The following is a 15756-nucleotide window of genomic DNA, read 5'->3' on the forward strand; positions in this document are numbered from 1 at the left end:
CCAACTAACCCTACACTCTTTAAAACCTTACCACTATTCCACTACTTTGGCCTTATCTGATCCTACACCAAGCCGGCAGCCTGTGAAGACGGGACCCTATTGTTCAATACACCTTGTAGCTCTTCTGCAGAAAAACCTTGTAAACCAAGTACTTTTCTACAGCTGCCACCAGAACATCTATTTTCTGTGATTTACATTCAATTTCTGCAGTCAGTTAACCATAACCATGGCTATGAACGCTAAGAAGCCAACCTTACTGAAGCATATGTTATTCCTATACCTCTATTGGTCTCGGCATACTCACAGGGAGCCTCTAAGGATCCCTTGCCCTCGACCCATGGTTCCCATGTATTTGATGTCATTCTATTCGCTTCGTTCCGGTCATTATTATGAGCCATCCTCTCCTCAGTAGCCTCCTGTGCTACACATTCCTTTGTTTCATGCCCTCCTGCACACTTCTCACAACTAGGTATCTCCCTCCTACACACTGCTGCATGACCATAAAACTTGGCACCCAAAACACCATAATGGGTTCGGGACAAAAGCTCTCATGGGATAACTGACACACCCTAACTTTACTTTTTTGGGGTAAAGACTGCATCAAAACTCAGCAGGACAGACAGTGTTTTCTGTTTCACCACACTCTCCACTAGGTCTGTGTCGCACCAAATGGCAGATCAGACACCAGGAATCTTCCATTTCAGTTGATCCTCCACAACACTTAATGCTACCCCATTTATCACTCCTTTCAACTGCGCCCTGCTTCGGAGAGGAAAGCAAGTCACAGGTCTTGTCCCAAGGCTCATGGTGCGGAGACACCACTCCCTCTGGGTGGAAGACACACTAAAAAAATCATCACAAGTCCACTTCCAGTTACTTTCACCAATTCAACAGTCCCCAACCTCTTTTCACCCAACCTGACACCACATATGGATAAGGCATACAGCAAGGATCCATTCTCTCCAAAAATCTCAGTACCACTGGGTCAGATTCATCTTTGTCATCATCAGGGCAAGGCCCAAACTCGCCAGTCTTCACTTCACCTGACACTTCAGAGTGTCAGGGAGGTTACTTCCGGCGCCGACAGAGATGGCCGCCTCGCTTCGCGTTCCTAGGAAACTATGCAGTTTTTTGGTTTTTTACGTGTTATTTCTTACATTAGTACCCCAGGTCATCTTAGGTTTCATTACATACAGTCGAGAAGAACTACTGAATATAAGATCAGCGTCAACTCACCATCAGTACGACCAAGAATATGTTTTCAGAGGCGAATCCTGTGTTCTGCCTTACAAACAGGACAACGGAATGGATAGGGCATGCAGCGACCCAAGAAAACGACTCCGAAAAAGAGGGAAACGTAGCGGTCCTCTGGTCAGACTCGGACAAGGGCACATCGCGCACCACTCCCGAGCATTCTTCTTGCCAATGTCCAGTCTCTTGACAACAAGGTTGATGAAATCCGAGCAAGGGTAGCATTCCAGAGGGACATCAGAGACTGCAATGTTCTCTGCTTCACGGAAACATGGCTTACTGGGAAGACGCTATCCGATGCGGTGCAGCCAACGGGTTTCTCCACGCATCGCGCCGACAGAAACAAACATCTTTCTGGTAAGAAGAGCGGCGGGGCGTATGCCTCATGACTAACAAGACATGGTGTGATGAAGGAAACATACAGGAACTCAAATCCTTCTGTTCACCTGATTTAGAATTCCTCACAATCAAATGTAGACCGCATTATCTTCCAAGAGAATTCTCTTCGATTATAATCACAGCCGTATATATCCCCCCCAAGCAGACACATCGATGGCTCTGAACGAACTTTATTTAACTCTTTGCAAACTGAAACCATTTATCCGGAGGCTGCATTCATTGTAGCTGGGGATTTTAACAAAGCTAATCTGAAAACAAGACTCCTAAATTTTATCAGCATATCGATTGCGCAACCAGGGTGGAAAAACCTTGGATCATTGTTACTCTAACTTCGCGACGCATATAAGGCCCTGCCCCGCCCCCTTTCGGAAAAGCTGACCACGACTCCATTTTGTTGATCCCTGCCTACAGGCAGAAACTTAAACAAGAGGCTCCCACGCTGAGGTCTGTCCAACGCTGGTCAGACCAAGCTGACTCCACACTCCAAGACTGCTTCCATCACGTGGACTGGGACATGTTTCGTATTGCGTCAGATGAAAATATTGACGAATACGCTGATTCGGTGTGCGAGTTCATTAGAACGTGCGTCGAAGATGTCGTTCCCATAGCAACGATAAAAACATTCCCAAACCAGAAACCGTGGATTGATGGCAGCATTCGCGTGAAACTGAAAGCGCGAACCACTGCTTTTAATCAAGTAACATGTCCGAATATAAACAAAGCAGCTATTCCTCCGCAAGGCTATTAAACAAGCTAAAGGTCAGTACAGGGACAAAGTGGAATCTCAATTCAATGGCTCAGACACAAGAGGCATGTTCTACAGTCAATCACGGACTACAAGAAGAAACCCAGCCCATCACGGACCAGGATGTCTTGCTCCCAGGCAGACTAAATAACTTTTTGCCCCTTGAGGACAATACAGTGCCACTGACACGGCCTGCAACGAAAACATGCGGTCTCTCCTTCACTGCAGCCGAGGTGAGTAAGACATTTAAACGTGTTAACCCTCGCAAGGCTGCAGGCCCAGACGGCATCCCCAGCCGCGCCCTCAGAGCATTTGCAGACCAGCTGGCGGTGTGTTTACGGACATATTCAATCAATCCCTATACCAGTCTGCTGTTCATGCTTCAAGAGGGCCACCATTGTTCCTGTTCCCAAGAAAGCTAAGGTAACTGAGCTAAACGACTACCGCCCCGTAGCACTCACTTCCGTCATCATGAAGTGCTTTGAGAGACTAGTCAAGGACCATATCACCTCCACCCTACCTGACACCTAGACCCACCAATTTGCTTACCGCCCAAATAGGTCCACAGACGATGCAATCTCAACCACACTGCACACTGCCCTAACCCACCTGGACAAGAGGAATACCTATGTGAGAATGCTGTTCATCGACTACAGCTCGGCATTCAACACCATAGTACCCTCCAAGCTCGTCATCAAGCTCGAGACCCTGGGTCTCGACCCCGCCCTGTGCAACTGGGTACTGGACTTCCTGACGGGCCGCCCCCAGCTGGTGAGGGTAGGCAACAACATCTCCTCCCCGCTGATCCTCAACACGGGGCCCCTGAGGGTGTGTTCTGAGCCCTCTCCTGTACTCCCTGTTCACCCACGACTGCGTGGCCACGCACGCCTCCAACTCAATCATCAAGTTTGCGGACTGACACAACAGTGGTAGGCTTGATTACCAACAACGACGAGACGGCCTACAGGGAGGAGGTGAGGGCCCTCGGAGTGTGGTGTCAGGAAAATAACCTCACACTCAACGTCAACAAAACTAAGGAGATGATTGTGGACTTCAGGAAACAGCAGAGGGAACACCCCCTATCCACATCGATGGAACAGTAGTGGAGAGGGTAGCAAGTTTAAGTTCCTCGGCATACACATCACAGACAAACTGAATTGGTCCACTCACACTGACAGCGTCGTGAAGAAGAGCGCAGCAGCGCCTCTTCAACCTCAGGAGGCTGAAGAAATTCGGCTTGTCACCAAAAGCACTCACGAACTTCTACAGATGCACAATCGAGAGCATCCTGGCGGGCTGTATCACCGCCTGGTACGGCAACTGCTCCGCCCTCAACCGTAAGGCTCTCCAGAAGTGAGGTCTGCAAACGCATCACCGGGGCAAACTACCTGCCCTCCAGGACACCTACACCACCCGATGTTACAGGAAGGCCATAAAGATCATCAGGACATCAACCACCCGAACCACTGCCTGTTCACCCCGCTATCATCCAGAAGGCGAGGTCAGTACAGGTGCATCAAAGCTGGGACTGAGAGACTGAAAAACAGCTTCTATCTCAAGGCTATCAGACTGTTAAACAGCCACCACTAACATTGAGTGGCTGCTGCCCAACACACTGTCATTGACACTGACCCAACTCCAGCCACTTTAATAATGGGAATTGATGGGAAATGATGTAAATATATCACTAGCCACTTTAAACAATGCTACCTTATATAATGTTACTTACCCTACATTATTCATCTCATATGCATACGTATATACTGTACTCTACATCATCGACTGCATCCTTATGTAATACATGTATCACTAGCCACTTTAACTATGCCACTTTGTTTACTTTGTCTACATACTCATCTCATATGTATATACTGTACTCGATACCATCTACTGTATGCTGCTCTGTACCATCACTCACTCATATATCCTTATGTACATATTCTTTATCCCCTTACACTGTGTATAAGACAGTAGTTTTAGAATTGTTAGTTAGATTACTTGTTGGTTATCACTGCATTGTCGGAACTAGAAGCACAAGCATTTCGCTACACTCGCATTAACATCTGCTAACCATGTGTATGTGACAAATAAAATTTGATTTGATTTGATTTGATTTCAAGTAATTCATACTCACTCTAGTTAGGTTAAATTCCTTAGCTACCAGATGTGGCATATTGTATCAGAGGCCACGTGACCACTTAGGGGACGCACAGCCCGCGCAGAGAGGTGGGAGAGCGGGAGATCCCAGCTCAATGCACAATTCTTGTACGGCTCCTGTTAACTTGAATAAAGAAGAACTTATGTTTTAAAGAACAGTTGTTTTCTTTAGTATTTCTTAGACAAGATGATACAACATGGTACCAGGAGTGACAGAACTCACCGTTGTCTCATCCATCATCGAGTTTTGGTAGAAAATGCTGAACGAAGCCAAGAGGCTTCACGTCAACTAGCTAACTTTAGCTAATGTTAGCTTACTAACCACTGGGCTAACAAGACTGTGGTAAAAAAAAACATGCAGGTGCTAAAGGAGTGTGCAGTGCATGTCTCTGCTGCTAAAGCCACTTTCTACCACTCTAAATTCCAAGCATCTGCCTCTAACCCTAGGAAGCTCTTTGCCACCTTCTCCTCCCTCCTGAATCCTCCTCCCCCTCCCCCCCCCTCCTCCCTCTCTGCAGATGACTTCGTCAACCATTTTGAAAAGAAGGTCGACGACATCCGATCCTCGTTTGCTAAGTCAAACGACACCGCTGGTTCTGCTCACACTGCCCTACCCTGTGCTCTGACCTCTTTCTCCCTCTCTCTCCAGATGAAATCTCGCGTCTTGTGACGGCCGGCCGCCCAACAACCTGCCCGCTTGACCCTATCCCCTCCTCTTCTCCAGACCATTTCCGGAGACCTTCTCCCTTACCTCACCTCGCTCATCAACTCATCCCTGACCGCTGGCTACGTCCCTTCCGTCTTCAAGAGAGCGAGAGTTGCACCCCTTCTGAAAAAACCTACACTCGATCCCTCCGATGTCAACAACTACAGACCAGTATCCCTTCTTTCTTTTCTCTCCAAAACTCTTGAACGTGCCGTCCTTGGCCAGCTCTCCCGCTATCTCTCTCAGAATGACCTTCTTGATCCGAATCAGTCAGGTTTCAAGACTAGTCATTCAACTGAGACTGCTCTTCTCTGTATCACGGAGGCACTCCGCACTGCTAAAGCTAACTCTCTCTCCTCTGCTCTCATCCTTCTAGACCTATCGGCTGCCTTCGATACTGTGAACCATCAGATCCTCCTCTCCACCCTCTCCAAGTTGGGCATCTCCGGCGCGGCCCACGCTTGGATTGCGTCCTACCTGACAGGTCGCTCCTACCAGGTGGCGTGGCGAGAATCCGTCTCCTCACCACGTGCTCTCACCACTGGTGTCCCCCAGGGCTCTGTTCTAGGCCCTCTCCTATTCTCGCTATACACCAAGTCACTTGGCTCTGTCATAACCTCACATGGTCTCTCCTATCATTGCTATGCAGACGACACACAATTAATCTTCTCCTTTCCCCCTTCTGATGACCAGGTGGCGAATCGCATCTCTGCATGTCTGGCAGACATATCAGTGTGGATGACGGATCACCCCCTCAAGCTGAACCTCGGCAAGATGGAGCTGCTCTTCCTCCCGGGGAAGGACTGCCCGTTCCATGATCTCGCCATCACGGTTGACAACTCCATTGTGTCCTCCTCCCAGAGCGCTAAGAACCTTGGCGTGATCCTGGACAACACCCTGTCGTTCTCAACTAACATCAAGGCGGTGGCCCGTTCCTGTAGGTTCATGCTCTACAACATCCGCAGAGTACGACCCTGCCTCACACAGGAAGCGGCGCAGGTCCTAATCCAGGCACTTGTCATCTCCCGTCTGGATTACTGCAACTCGCTGTTGGCTGGGCTCCCTGCCTGTGCCATTAAACCCCTACAACTCATCCAGAACGCCGCAGCCCGTCTGGTGTTCAACCTTCCCAAGTTCTCTCACGTCACCCCGCTCCTCCGCTCTCTCCACTGGCTTCCAGTTGAAGCTCGCATCCGCTACAAGACCATGGTGCTTGCCTACGGAGCTGTGAGGGGAACGGCACCTCAGTACCTCCAGGCTCTGATCAGGCCCCACACCCAAACAAGGGCACTGCGTTCATCCACCTCTGGCCTGCTCGCCTCCCTACCACTGAGGAAGTACAGTTCCCGCTCAGCCCAGTCAAAACTGTTCGCTGCTCTGGCCCCCCAATGGTGGAACAAACTCCCTCACGACGCCAGGACAGCGGAGTCAATCACCACCTTCCGGAGACACCTGAAACCCCACCTCTTTAAGGAATACCTAGGATAGGATAAAGTAATCCCTCTCACCCCCCTTAAAAGATTTAGATGCACTATTGTAAAGTGGCTGTTCCACTGGATGTCATAAGATGAATGCACCAATTTGTAAGTCGCTCTGGATAAGAGCGTCTGCTAAATGACTTAAATGTAAATGTAAATGTAAATGTAGCTAGTTGTTTTGCAGTGCTAGCTGGCTAACAACATGGAGCAGCTAAAGCCTCTAGCAGAACTGAAACTTAAAAGAAACGTTGAAGAGCAATGGAAGCGGTTCAAGCAGCGTTTCATCTTCTATCTGACCGGCGATAGGAGGCTGAAAAAGACGACGCCATTGATGTCTACAACAGCTTTCAACAGCTTTCAGCTAATGGATGAGGAAACAAGACATTTGAGAAGTATGTTTTCAACAGTAGATGTCAGAATGAAAAATTAAAGGAATTTATTATGGACTTGAAACTGAAACGTCAGTCGTGTAATTTTGGTGAAATTGCAGACTGGCTGATACGAGATGGAATTGTCATGGGGGTGAGAGACAAGGGGCTGAGAGAAAAGTTACTTGGTGAGAATAAATTGACACTAGAAAGAGCAATACAAATGTGTCAAGCTAGAGAAGTGACTCAGAGTCGCATATGGTCAATGGACAGTGGTGTTCTTAGTGACACACTAACTAACATAAAGGCTCACTTCAAAGGACAGTGCCGACAGCAGTCAGCAGCGCACTTCAGGGAACCAGCTCTCGTGCGGCAACTGCGGAGGAGAGCACAGACTTCACCAGTGCCCAGCATATAGAAAAGAGAGTGTTACAACCGTAGCATGAAGAACCACTTTGCACTCAAATGCAGGCAGCGGAGACAACAAAATACAGTACACCGTGTCAAAGAGGACCAGGACAATAGCAGTGACAACGAGGACAGTGATGGATCTTTGGGTGACCTTTTTGTGGGAACAGTCGCACTTGCAGGACTGGACAAGGACTGGACAAGGACTGGACAGCTACCTACAGCCAGCAGCATACCACCCTGCATCCCGCTGTTGACTTGTTTCTGAAGCTAAGCAGGGTTGGTCCTGGTTGATCCCTGGATGGGAGACCACATGCTGCTGGAAGTGGTGTTGGAGAGCCAGTAGGAGGCACCCTTTCCTCTGGTCTAAAGAAAAATGCCCCGGGGAAGTGATTGGGGACATTACTCTGTGTAGGATGCTGTCTTTCAGATGGGATGTAAAATGGGTGTCCTGACTCTCTATGGTCACTGAAGATCCCATGGCACGTATTGTAAGAGTAGGGGTGTTACCCTGGAATCCACGCTAAATTCCCAATCTGGCTCTCATAATCATCCCCAGTTTTCGATTGGCCATTCTTTTCCCCAGTTTGTTGCTGTAAATGAGAATGTGTTCTCAGTCAACTTACTGGGTTAAATAAAAATACAAGACTAATGGAACTGACATTGTGTTTAAACTTGACACTAGAGCACGGGTCAACATCATTCCATAGACTGAATTGTTACGGTTACAGGTAAAACCAGTGGTGAACACAAAACAAAAGATAATACTGAAAGCTTACAGTGGTGAAGCAATTGCCACTTCAGGGACATGCACATTGGTACAGGAGGTAGATGATCTCACAAGGTTCTGTTTGTCATAGTAAAGAGAGAAAAAACACCCATCATTGGGTTCAAGTCATGTAACTTACTGGGTCTAGTGAAACAGGCTCATACAGTGAATGGTGAAATGACTAATGTTGAGGATACATATACTGATGTTTTTCAGGGAGTAGGAAAACTCAAGGTGCAGCACAAAATCGAGTTAAGAGCAGCCATATAGACCAGTGATCCATGCACCTACTGTAGAAAGGTCCCACTATCACGAAGAGACAAGCTAAAAGCAGAGCTACTGAGGCTAGAGTCCTTACATATCCAAGACAAAGTAGAAGAGCCTACTGAATGTGTCCACTCACTAGTAATAGTTGAGAAGTAAGACGGCTCACTCAGACTGTATGGATTCAAAATAGCTAAAGAAGTATGTAAAAAGGAAACACTTTCAGCTGCCCACCAGAGGGGAGATATTCTGGGACATAGCAGGGGCTAAATCATTCTCAAAGCTAGACGCCTCCTCAGGGTTTTGGCTGGGACATAGTTAGGATCGAGGGAAAGATGAACGGAGCAAAGTACAGAGATCCTTGATGAAAACCTGCTCCGGAGCACTCAGGACCTCAGTCTGGGGCGAAGGTTCACCTTCCAACAGGACAACGACCCTAAGCACACATCCAAGACAACGCAGGAGTGGCTTCGGGACAAGTCTCTGAATGTCCTTAAGTGGCCCAGCCACAGCCCAGACTTGAACCTGATCAAACATCTCTGGAGAGACCTGAAAATACAAAAAAAATACAACCTGACAGAGCTTGAGAGGATCTGCAGAGAAGAATGGGAGAAAGTCCCACATACAGGTGTGCCAAGCTTGTGGTGTCATACCCAGGAAGACTCGAGGCCATAATTGCTGCCAAAGGTGCTTCCACAAAGTACTGAGTAAAGGGTCTGAATACTTATGTAAATGTGGTTTTCTGTTTTTTATTTTTAATACATTTGCAAACATTTATAAAAACCTGTTTTTGCTTTGTCATTATGGGGCATTGTGTGTATATTGAGGAGGGGAAAAAAACATTTAATACATTTTAGAATAAGGCTGTAACGTATTTTTTTGTTTGAAAAAGTAAAGGGGTCTGAATACTTTCCGAAGGCACTGTATGTAGGAACTCTAGAGGACTATGTGCAGGATAAAGCATTCAAGAGCGAAAGAGTCAGTCCAGCAGTGTGTGTTGGCTCTAGTCCACATCTACCCTCAGGGGGAGGATTTCCTGGTCTCAACCTGGCTAAAGAAAGAGCTCCCCCTTTGGCTGAACAGTGAGGTTCATAGTGTACAGACGAGAAGGTACAGCTTCCCTCCAAATGGAATGTTTTCAGCACTTTGACTTGGCCTCCATCACAATAACTTATATTCCAACACAATGGTGAAGAACTCCACCCGGAGTTCCTAAAAACGGGCCCCTTGGACGCATTCTGCAGTGATACGCCATCCCATCTGGTTTGCGCTTAGTGTGACTATCATTTGTTTTTCAACAGGACAATGACCCAACACACCTCCAGGCTGTATAAGGGCTATTTGACCAAGAAGGAGAGTGATGGAGCGCTGCATCAGATGACCTGGCCTCCACAATCACCCAACCTCAACCCAATTGAGATGGTTTGGGATGAGTTGGACCGCAGATTGAAGTAAAAGCGGCCAACAAGTGCTCAGCATATGTGGGAACTCCTTCAAGACTGTTGGAAAAGCATTCCAGGTGAGGCTGGTTGAGAGAATGCAAAGCTGTCATCAAGGCAAAGGGTGGCTACTTTGAAAAATATAAAATATATTTGGATTTGTTTAACACTTAACACTTGTTTAACACTTTTAACACATGTTATTTTATAGTTTTGATGTCTTCACTATTATTACACAAAAAAAGAAAAACACTTGAATGAGTAGGTGTGTCCAAACATATCCAAACATATCCATTGATGCTTGAAGAATATAACTTATTAGTTACTCATGAGCTTAGTTCAACTGTCACACTCCATGTGAACCCTATTGTTTCATCTGTGAATTTGCACTTTAAACAGCAGAATATTGTCAAGATATCAAAGTGTCACCAACAAAATGTTAACAATAGGCCTATAGCAATTGCAACATATGGCATACATTTTTCAAATGTAAATAGCACTTTTCAGTAGTGTTCAAAGCATGCCATTCCATGAGCGCAGCATGTATTTTTCAACTCGAATCAATGAGCCCAAGGTATAACATTTATTGGAATGACTGGAATTCTGATAGAGTTCGGTTTTTAATGTAAAGATATCATTTAATTGTATTATTATATGTAGTAGAATGTGATATTTTATCTTTATTTACCTAGGAAAGTCAGTTAAGAACAAATTCTTATTTTCAATGACAGCCTAGGAACAGTGGGTTAACTGCCTTGTTCTGGGGCAGAACAACAGATTTTTAACTTGTCAGCTCAGGGATTCGATCTGGCAACCTTTTGGGTACTAGTCCAACACCCTAACCACTAGGCTGCCTGCCACCCCATAGGTTAGAGGAAGCCTACATAACCAACCCGATAAAGTAAAATGTAACATCCATATATGACCAGCTATGTAAACTTTAACACTGATGTATCCTTCAATAGATGTTGTTCAATTGGTAACATACATTTTTGGCTTCTTCTAATGCATCTTAAGGGGAAAGTAATCTAAAAGTAACTGGATGTAATCAGATTACGTTACTGAGTTTGGGTAATCCAAAAGTTACGTTACTGATTTCAATTTTGGACAGGTAATTAGTAACTGTAAAGGATTACATTTAGAAAGTAACCTACCCAACCCTGCAGGTAATTTACAGCTATAGTAGAAGGGAATGACAACCACTTCCCAAAACCTACCTGTTGGGCAACTCCTGCTATTTCCTGCTCCATTTCCTGGAGCAGCTTCCTACCGTTCTCGCTCAGGTTGGTGATGGGGTCCAGATAAGGGCTGCAGTGGTATAAGAAATACTCCACACCAGGCGGAGCAAAAAAGGCATAGACAGGGCTGGGAGGAGTCAAAGGCCGTGGGACATCCTCTGGGGAGGGAGGGGCCACAGCAGAGGGCAGGGCCATAGGGCTTCATCTAGGGTCTGTGGTGCTGAAGTCACAAGAGGTGAGAGGCCAGTCATGCCACACAGGACCAGAGACCTTCCCTGATCTCTGTAGGACCAGAAACAACAAACAAACAAATCAGGACAGTGCTATGTTATAGACAATCTCTAGATATACTCTATAACTACTTCATAACACATTGCAGATGTGACTACACTTAATAAGTAGGAGTAACTTACAAAGCTCTGGACAGAGTTATTTTTCTCAGGCTTGAGGACTCTGCTCTCGGCTATGGTGGACTGCATTTCTGCCATGCTGTCTATCATTTCAACCATCTCTCCAGTGCATTTCTTGAACGCCACTTTCAACTTTTCGAAGTCATTCAGCCAGCTGTCCAGGTCTACTGCCTCAAGATCACCTTCGCTGCAGTTTCTCTTTATCACTTGGATCAGTGCCCTTACCTCCGTGCCTATCCTCCCTATTTATCTCCTCATTCATCGTCCCATGCACTTCTCAATCAAGACTCTGAAGCATCCCTTAGTCGTCTTCTGATTCTCTTTTTGAGGTACAGGTTGGTGTCCAGACTGCCATTGATAAGGGCTCTATAATTTCTATGATTTCACTCATCAAGACGCACAGATCTTGTATGAAGACCTTTATTTTGAAATCCCTTAATAAGAAACGCTACCGGAAGTTGGTCCCACCAACTATTGAGTCCCTCATTCAAGAACTGTGTTGTGTGTTCGCTGTTTCTGCATTCTTATATGCAACTACGTAGATAACTAACGTTAACTAACTGTTCAAATATGAACGCGCCACCGGCATTCGAGTCATTTCTGTTGTTTGAAGGGGAAAAGAAGTACGTTTTATACATATTGCTAGATAGCTACTGTAACATATTACTTGATCCCTTGCTGACGTTCAACTAGCTAGGATTAGCTCATTTAGCTATTGTTATTCTGGTTTAGGTTAGCTAGCGATCATAGTTAACTGCCAGGTAAGGAAGTGTCTGAATCATATTCTGTGTTTACAGGAGACGTTGAATATGGCGATTCTCAGAAGAGATTCCCAGATTCTGGTTCAGGAAGTAGCTAGATAGGTAGCATGCTACACCATATCATATTTGATAGCCTGACAGTTAGCTAGTATGCTATGTTTGTGCGTTGCCAGTGGCTAAAGAGTAGCAGCTAGGGAAGTCTGTCAGGTATTATCAGCTAGCAAATTCGCGTCTACTGGCTACCAGAGTTATATAGTTATGGCTTTGTTCCCTACTATAAGTTAGCTCAATTCAGCATAAACTAGCCAGCTAACTTACACGCTACAATGATTGTTCTGCCATTACCACTGAATATGAATCTGAAAGTGAAATACTCTTACAAAAAAAATGTTTTTAGAATCACAATCATCAAGGACACAAAAGTCCCTAACGCCTGCCTCTTCACGTTGAACAAAGAGGATCACACGCTTGGTAACATCATCAGACAGTGAGTGCAATTCTTGAATTTTGTGATTCTTGTCTAATCAACGATAATTGCAAAGCTTCTCAATCATAACTAAAATGTATTGTATTTGCAGACAACTTCTGAAAGACCCCCAAGTGCTATTTGCTGGCTACAAGGTCCCTCATCCGCTGGAGCACAAGATTGTGATCCGTGTTCAGACCACACCAGACTACAGTCCTCAGGAGGCTTTCACTAATGCAATCACTGACCTCATCAGTGAGCTGTCCTTGTTGGAGGAGCGATTCAGGGTGAGTACATGAGATACCGTCATCATCACATCTCTTAATCGGTACGTTTCGTGGAACAGTTCTACTGTAGCGAACTGTCTATATAATATTATATGGATTGTCCTCTATACTAGAACTGGTTGTGGAAAATATTATTCTTTGCCAAAAATGTATGTACTCCGGTGGAAGTTGCAGAGGGGAGGACTGCTCATTATAATGGCTGGAACGGTGCGAATGGCATCAAACACATAGAAACCATGTGTTTTGATTATTTGATACCATTCCACCTATTCCGCTCCAGCCATTACCTCGAGCCTGTCCTGTGATGTAGAGCATGGCACTTGCAATGCCAGGGTTGTGAGTTGGTTTCCCATGGGGGACCTGTATGAAAATGTATGCACTCACTCATTTAAGTTGCTCTCGATAAGAGCATCTGCTAAATGACTAAAATGGAAATGTATTTTTGAAAACTAATAATAATACAAATTGGTGAGTATAGACCTACTTGATCAGCAGAATGTGTAACTACTAAATTCATATCTCTCAACTTTGTTTCAGGTTGCAATTAAAGACAAGCAAGAAGGAATTGAATGAGGATTGGTACATAATGTTGGGAAAGAAGATGTCACTTTGAAGATCACATTTCATTTGACCAGGATTCTATAAAATGACTCTGTTTTGGACTTACCATTACTGCCATGCTTGGCACAGCATGGCCTCTGTATACAAAGTACTGAATGGCGTTTTGAGTGAGTTTTCATTCTAGATCACGGTAACATATTTGCAAGAATGGATGTCATTGTATCTGTTAAATAATACTTTTTTCACACACTGAAACATAAGGAAATTGGTGATTTGAAACAGATTCTGAGATCATACAGTGGATTGGTTAATTCAAAACAGAATCACATGTTTTACTAATTTGAATTCAATACTGTAGTTTGTTAGGTATGTGCTGAAAGATGACAAGCATGGTTTAAAACTTTATTACATGGAAATATTTTTCATGATATCCATTCCGCTTAAATGCTTTAGTTTTACAATGCCCAACATGCTCCTTATTTGGCCCTACATTTTCCGAGAATAATAGTGTGAACAGTTAAGGTTTGTTTTTCAATAAATCATTCTTGTAATATTTATTTTCATGTAATGTTATAGCCAGCTCCCCAATAGGGTTGTCACTAGTTAGCACAGCCACAAAGTCTAACTTGTCTATCTTAACTTAATGAAAACAAAAATGAGCTTTTTGGTTAGGCAGAAAGTTAGCAGTGTGGTTGAGTTTGGGTTAAACATTGAATTTTAAGAAGAAACCTTTTAGAAATAGGCAGGGTTTACGACTGTGGCTGTGTTAACTAGTGACGACCACCCCGCCCTATAGAGCTCGCCAGCTTGTAGTCCTAAAAAACGGTAATGAGTTACCTCTGGTTTTTTCATCCATTCCTATGGTGGAAAAGAATGGGGTTTTGTGATGAATGCAAAAAATAAGGTCTGAGGGTAACACAGGCTTAGGTCTTATACATTTTGTTCTATGAGATAAGTCCGTTTACAAATGTAATTTAAGTTGTCACATGCGCCAAATACAACAGGTACAACCTTACCGTGAAATGCTTACAGGCCCTTAACCAACAATGCGGTTAAGAAAATATTTACTAAATAAACTAAAGTAAAAAAAGTTTTTTTTAAAGTTACACAAAACAATGAGGCAAGCTACAGGGGGTACCGGTACCGAGTCAATGTACAAGGGTACAGGTTAGTCGAGGTAATTTGTACATATACAGCGCATTCGGAAAGTATTCAGACCCCTTGACTTTTCCACAAAGTTACCTTACAGCCTTATTTAGAATGATTCAATTGTTATTTTCCCTCATCTACACACAATACCCCATAATGACTAAAGATAAAACAGGTTTAGACATTTTTGCAAATGTATTCAAAGTAATACAAAAAAAACTCACATTTACATAAGTATTCAGCCCCTTTATTCAGTACTTTGTTGAAGCACCTTTCACAGCGATTACAGCCTCAGGTCTTCTTGAGTATGACGCTACAAGATTGGCAAACCTGTATTTGGGGAGTTTCTCCCATTCTTCTCTGCAGATCCTCCCAAGCTCTGTCAGGTTGGATGGGGAGCGTTGCTGCACAGCTATTTTCAGGTTTCTCCAGAGATGTTTGAATAGGTTCAAGTCCGGCTTTGCCTGGGCCACTCAAGGACATTCAGAGACTTGTCCCGAAGCCACTCCTGTGTTGTCTTGGCTGTGTGCTTAGGGTCGTTGTCCTGTTAGAAGGTGAACCTTCGCCCCAGTCTGAGGTCCTGAGCGCTCTGGTGCAGGTTTTCATCATGGATCTCTCTACTTTGCTCCGTTCAGCTTTCCCTCAATCCTGACTAGTCTTCCAATCCCTGCTGCTAAAAACATCCCCACAGCATGATGCTGCCACCCCTATCCTTTACCGTAGGGATGGTGCCAGGTTTCCTCCAGACGTGACGCTTGGCATTCAGGCCAAAAAGTTAAATCTTGGTTTCATCTGACCAGAGAATCCTTTTTCTCATGGTCTGAGAGTCCTTCAGGTTCCTTTTAGCAAACTCCAAGCTAGCTGTCATGTGCATTTTACTGAGGAGTGGCTTCCGTCTAG

General features: G+C 44.9%; 1 protein-coding gene across 1 annotated transcript; it reads left to right on the plus strand.

Moving 5' to 3' along the window:
• The first annotated feature begins 12087 nt into the window (after positions 1-12087).
• polr2j (RNA polymerase II subunit J) lies at positions 12088-14260 on the plus strand. Its single transcript, XM_029626010.2, has 4 exons — positions 12088-12255; positions 12791-12880; positions 12972-13146; positions 13684-14260. The coding sequence occupies exons 1-4, from the start codon at positions 12203-12205 to the stop codon at positions 13717-13719; spliced, it is 354 nt and encodes a 117-aa protein (XP_029481870.1). The 5' UTR covers positions 12088-12202; the 3' UTR covers positions 13720-14260.
• Positions 14261-15756: the final 1496 nt, after the last annotated feature.

This window comes from Oncorhynchus nerka, linkage group LG22 (genome assembly GCF_034236695.1).
Source record: "Oncorhynchus nerka isolate Pitt River linkage group LG22, Oner_Uvic_2.0, whole genome shotgun sequence".
Lineage (NCBI taxonomy): Eukaryota > Metazoa > Chordata > Actinopteri > Salmoniformes > Salmonidae > Oncorhynchus > Oncorhynchus nerka.